Source organism: Cibotium barometz, chromosome 58, assembly GCF_041138505.1.
Source record: "Cibotium barometz isolate CiBa-2024 chromosome 58, ASM4113850v1, whole genome shotgun sequence".
Classification (NCBI taxonomy): domain Eukaryota; kingdom Viridiplantae; phylum Streptophyta; class Polypodiopsida; order Cyatheales; family Cibotiaceae; genus Cibotium; species Cibotium barometz.
In genome coordinates, this window is record NC_141103.1 from 8,637,018 (window position 1) to 8,643,332 (window position 6,315).

Sequence of the window (6,315 nt, forward strand, 5' to 3'; positions counted from 1 at the left end):
TAAGGAGTAATAACTATGTAGTGTGATGAGGTGGCAATCAAAGGTAGTGCTCGAAAAAAATGTTTTTTTCAATCCTTAAAATTAATGTTAAAACATAACCGGGATTTAGACCTAAAAATCTCTAAAAAGCATCTACTAGTTCCGAGATTTATAACTAAAACATGTACATTTCATCCCTTAAAACTAAAGACAATGCTGAATTCCACTACAAAGTTACAAACTGGGTGATGTGATCACCGAACAGAGGCCCCTTAAAAGGCCCTTAAAGTGACTGGAAGGAACATGGAGCCTCCGTTCCCTGAGACAACGCATGTGCTGTCTAAAAGCAAGAAGGCATGAGGAATCTCACTCAGCAGCTGTTGTAGACCTCCACCTAGGTCACAGGTGTAACAAGCAAAGGTTGGACAAATGCATGTGCGGCTGCTGCCTGCCGCCCGGCTTCTAGAAGAGAACCTACACTGCTGTAACGCATTTGGGCATCATGGGGCGCCACACTAACTACGGAACATGTTAGGAACTGCTGGATAGTAGAGAGAACCCCACTCCAAAAGTCTATATTTTATATTTATTATTAGTGATGGGCTAGTATTAAAGGCTCAAAAAATGGCGCGCAATATGAGCCACATGACGCCGAGAACGATGGTGATTGGGCATTGGCAATCGCCGCTAATTCGCCGGCTAGTTTGGCAGGCGCCTGGCTAAATTTGGCGGGGCAGGCTCATGGGCCGCAGTTAATGATCAGCAGGTTCCGAGAAGGAAGGGCGGGGGCCGATCCGGCAGCGGTAGCGCGACAGTAATGGGGGATTTGACAGGCTGGAGGCGGTAAAGCCGTCTGGAAGGGGTGGTAATATCCGTGCACCACCGCCGCGCGGCAGGAGTCCGCGTTGACGGGGCCAGGTGAGGTTAACTGAAACCGCGTGGAAAGGTTGAAAATGGGGCCAGGGCGGCCAATTTGCCGAGTCAGCAGCCGGTGGAAAGTTGACCCAAGGGGGTACAGTAGAGACTTCGGGGTCCGGCAGAGCTTGTCACATGTGCCTCATGACTTGGCAATACGTTGACCTTTACGTACGTCGCCCAGACCTTAGGATATCTTAATAATATATATATTAATACGCTTCTCGTTAGAGCATGCACATTGCGCACTATTGCAGCACACTCAAGCGAAGGCTACAGTCTCTCTCTCTCTCTCTCTCTCTCTCTCAGAAAGCCTTCAATCAGTTTTTATCCTAAGAGCATATGAGACAATCCTCTTCAAAGTGGTCCCTCTGAAATTTTCCCTAGCTTTACAACCACACCTCCTCCTCCTCCTGCTCCTGCTCCTCCTTTTTCCTTTCCCAAGCCATGGGCCGAGCTCCTTGCTGTGAAAAAATTGGCCTCAAAAAAGGCCCCTGGACCTCCGACGAGGATCAGAAGCTCACCTCCTACATCAGTGAACATGGCCATGGAAGCTGGCGTGCCCTTCCTAAAAAAGCCGGTACGCTTATTAATCCTTTCTAATCAGCTTGCAAATTCTATTTAGCTGCTCTCTCCATGCAACTAATCAACCTCTCTCTTGTGTGTAGGCCTTCTTCGTTGTGGCAAAAGCTGCCGATTACGCTGGGCTAATTACCTTAGGCCGGACATCAAGCGAGGAGAATTCTCTGCCACTGAAGAGCAAACTATTATCCAACTTCATACCTTACTCGGAAACAAGTAAGCTACACTAATCTCCATGTTGTACTAAGCTTAATCACAGGATATATTTAGCTGGGCTCTTCTGGTATGAGCCACACCTGTACTCTTAATCATGTGCTTAATGCTGGGTTAATGCCTTGCTAAACAGATCTTAATTGCTTTTGACAGATGGTCTGCTATTGCCACTCACCTGCCCAAGCGGACAGACAATGAGATAAAGAACTATTGGAATACTCATCTGAAGAAGAGATTGCTCAAGATGGGCATTGACCCAGCCACACACAAGCCCAAAACAGAGCTCACCAGCTGCAGCAGCAGCCTTTTGGAGTCTCGCAACAACAGCCATAGTAGCTCTTCAGTCAGCCACATGGCTCAGTGGGAGAGTGCGCGGCTTGAAGCCGAAGCCCGTCTAGCAAGAGAATCAAAGCTGAGAGCTAAAGGGCTATGGCAAACTTCATCTTCCCCTGGATCATGGAGCTCACAACCAGCTTCTTGTGATGTGTCTTCCAAGCCGGATTATGGTGATATAATGTCTTCTAAGCAGGATTACGGTTGTTTAGTGACATCAGCCACGCAGAATTATGGTGGTCTGTTGGGTTCTAAGCAGGGTAATGAGGATAATGTCTCGTGCAAGGCCTTGACTGCCATGGAGCTCATGAATACACTTCAAAATTGGGAGAAATCTTTGCAAGGGCAGGCTGGGCTAATGTGGCCTGGTTCTTGGAGGTTATCTGGTGCAGAAGGTCAAGAGGCTAGCTGCTGCAACTCAACATTAGATCAATTGAATCATGCTTCACCGACCTCTACCTTATGCTCTCTTGATCAATCATTAAAGCAGCAATTATCCTATAATCATCCTCCACCAGCCCAATCTAGAAAGCTATCTTGGAGTGGAAGCTCATTACTTAATGCCCATAATCCTCCTAATTCCTCTGATGAGATTGCTAATCCTCTTCTCTCTGCAAACCTGTATCAAGCAGATTATTTCCAAGCGGCTACCAGCAAGGTTGGTGGAGAGATTAGCCTTTCAAGCCTGCTTTGTTTACAAGATCTTATGCAGGCAGATGGGTTCAGCGTGAAGAGAGAGGAGGATAGTATGCGGAGCAGCACGCCTGCATTGGATTCTGCCACCAATTCTAGCAGCTTATTGGGCGAGCTAGAGCTGGTTTCAGAGGACATATCCAGCACAAAAAGCTCCTCCAATATGAGCGGTTGTGAGATTAGTGAAGAGTATCCAGACTATTGGAGCAGTGTGCTGGTGGATTCTCCAAGCCAAGAGCAAATTGAAGCAAATGAAAGCATACCATTCTAAACCATATGAATTATTCTAATGGATGCTTTCATTGGTTCAATTTGATTATAATCCCATAGACTTTAGATTAGGGCTACTCTGCATTACTTGCAAGAGGATGGGGGAGAAGCTTAACTTTTTTAAAAGCTTTTTTTTACACAGTGAGACACACATGCACACATCCCCAGCAGGGCTCAATTTTTGATTCTACATCTAATATCCTGTCTAACATTAACCTTTATTGTATTAAAAATTATCGTGTCTAAGCTACGCTCATGGGCCAAAATTATGCTCCCAACTAGCTTATAGATATGATTGTTATTAAGGGAACAGAGTTTAATATTCGCATTTGGCGCTTTTCTTAAGCTCTCCAATTTCTGTTAAAAGTTTGTTTTTCCTGTACTTGATTATTTAAGTGTTAATTATTGTTATTTGAATTTTCTATGAATCCTTATTGATTTATTCATAAATCAAACTCACATGAGTGTGAATGGGCCTAGTTGGGGCCAAGCTGTAAAGAGTCAACAACCTTTGAAAAGTTGCACGTAATGGACGGGCCCTGAGTCACACCAAGTATTGAATGATTACATAAATGCGACATGTACCATAACCATAGTGTATCTGTCCTCAAATTTCCATAACTTAAAAAGTGAACACTCTCGTATGGGTATTTAACGCCCCTCCTTTAAGGTGAAATAAAAGCCCCCAAAATCACGGCACTATCTTTTTGATCGTATCTGCTCCAAGGCAAGTTATTAAGTAGTTTGGTACCACATACACTGAGATGGCACATGCATGCCCCATTGCACTCCTCTTTATAACTAAAATATATATGAAAAACCATTGCTTACAATAATTTCGAAAAACACATTTTTTAACCAATGGATACAAACCAACTCTTTAATCTTTAACCCCTAGAGGATGCACTACTGAAGCCATGATGGAAATAATCTATGTTTTCCAAATCAATGCTACAAGGCTGTTCTATAACTCAAATATATGAAAAATCAATCCTTAAAATAAGCGCTCCTTAAATTCTCAGCCACTTGTTCTTAATTTTGGTTGGTAACTAGCATGTCATCATTTTCGAACATTGGTGACGCCACATGTAAAGAATATATTTCTTCAACTTCTACCATTTTTTGTTATAGTTTTAGAGCATTGGTGATGTCACATGTAAATAATATTTCTTCAATTTCTCCCATTTTTGTTATAGTTCTGTTGAAAAAACTACGAAGTTTCAAGAAAAACTTGTGGGAAATTGTGGTGAACTCTCGAGTTGTATGATATGTTGAGAAATTTAAGAACCAAGCACTGCGCCATGTTGCATAGTTGCAACTTGTAGTGCTCCAATTTTTGTTGTTGTTTTGGTGCTGTTGAACTAAACAAAGTAAAGGTGATGCTCAAAAGTAATCAGGGTTAAAATTTAAAATCAAAGCAATATCAAGTTTTATACTATAATTTATATTTTTTTACATTTGGGTTAAATTTCCACTTGGTTGCAAATTAAATGGGATGAAGATAAAATATCATTCAACAAATTTGTGGTTGTGAACTCAACAGATATGATTTTGATATGTAGAGTTCACAACCGACGGTTGCTTCCCCAACACACCTATCTCTTATGTGGAAACCAATCCTTTAAACGTAAATGCAATGCCAACTTAGGTGAGAAAATTACATTGTGATTAGGTTTTTTGACAATTGGCAACTTGCTACCTTGCACTAATGCACATATTGGGCCTAGAGCCATAGGAGTTATTTCCATGTATGGTCGATGGGCCACCCACTAATTTGTTTACAATCTCCTCTACATTGCCTCCAAGAACTTTTTCCAATGGGATAATAACTAGCCATTTGAAGTGCTAGTGATTACCCCAAGGCCAGTTGATCACTCTCCTTAAGCTTGGTTTAACGAATTTGCCCTTTTTCAATCAATGGCCCACTTGCCAAGCTTTTTATGGTAGCAACCTAACAACTCCCCAGTGTGCCAATGGTTTCCACGCATATCAAAATTTCCAACTGGTTGCAAATTAATTGCAAGAAGATAAAGTTATCCAAGCTCTTTTGTGGTGATGAACACACATGAGTTTGAATTAATGAGCTTACGAGCGGTTGCCGATTTCAATGCGTGGAAATTGGCCCTATTTAATTTTTAAGTGGTTGTAACACCACCCATGTGAATTAAATAAATGTCGATTGCAAACAACTCCCCAGTGTGCCAATGGTTTCCACGCATATCAAAATTTCCAACCGGTTGCAAATTAAATGCAAGAAGATAAAGTTATCCAAGCCCTTTTGTGGTGATGAACACACATGAGTTTGAATTAATGAGCTTACGAGCGGTTGCCGATTTCAATGCGTGGAAATTGGCCCTATTTAATTTTTAAGTGGTTGTAACACCACCCATGTGAATTAAATAAATGTCGATTGCAAAAAGGTAGACATAGCTGCTGGTGACATTGAATTCATGTAGTCATCTCGTGGAAACCACCTTAAAGACTCCTCGCTTTCGTTTTGTTGTGTTAATAAATTTTTAGAATGTGTTTAGTAGCATTGCAAACATTGCTTTAAACTCACAAGCAATTACTACTTCACAGAGAATCAACTCAGAAGAAGATAAAAGTTCTAACAAATCTTGTGATTGCAAGCTCACCACATAGGATTTTTGAACCATTGAATTGCAACTGGCTTACCAATAATGCTAGTTCTTGTCTTGCATGAAAATAGGCTCTAAAGGGTGTGTTCATTTGCTAGTGCCATGCCCAATATTTTAGCTATCTAGTGGTTGTCTTTCTCAACCCACCTTGGATATAGTTCAAATTACTTTAAGAAGAATCTTGTAAATGTGGTAATCTTTTCAAAACCACTTTAAAGATTGTAAAATCGAATAAGTTCCTTTATTAAGTGGTGCAATTTATCACTTGCATCACCTTGTTGCATACAATCCCTGTGGCCTTAATTTTGACCAGTGACATCGTAGAATGTTGCATTTGTGGCTTGTGATGAAAAACTCCAAAATTCTTTATAGATTTAATGTAAAGGGATGGGCCTAGATGGGCAAGAGACCAAGTCCATGATCCATCCTCAACTCACCCACCAATGGGATTTAATGTAAAAGGGATGGGCTTGGATGGTGAGCAAGACACCAAGTCCATGATCCATCCTCAGCTCACCATTGGGATAGGCCCGCCCCAACTTTTGATGTGGCTCCTTTTGTATAATGTCGCACTTGTAATGCTAATGTAACATTTTGACCATTTTGTTTCTCTCTCTTTAAGTAGCAATGTAGGGCCCACCAATGGTGTTTCTTAGCATGAAAACTAACCCTTGGCATCAAGAACAAGTAT

At 41.6% G+C, this 6,315-nt stretch overlaps 1 protein-coding gene across 1 annotated transcript; it reads left to right on the top strand.

Moving 5' to 3' along the window:
- Positions 1–1,126: 1,126 nt before the first annotated feature.
- On the top strand, positions 1,127–3,310 carry LOC147605865 (uncharacterized). Its single transcript, XM_086792533.1, has 3 exons — positions 1,127–1,474; positions 1,563–1,692; positions 1,843–3,310. The coding sequence occupies exons 1-3, from the start codon at positions 1,342–1,344 to the stop codon at positions 2,984–2,986; spliced, it is 1,407 nt and encodes a 468-aa protein (XP_086648659.1). The 5' UTR covers positions 1,127–1,341; the 3' UTR covers positions 2,987–3,310.
- Positions 3,311–6,315: the final 3,005 nt, after the last annotated feature.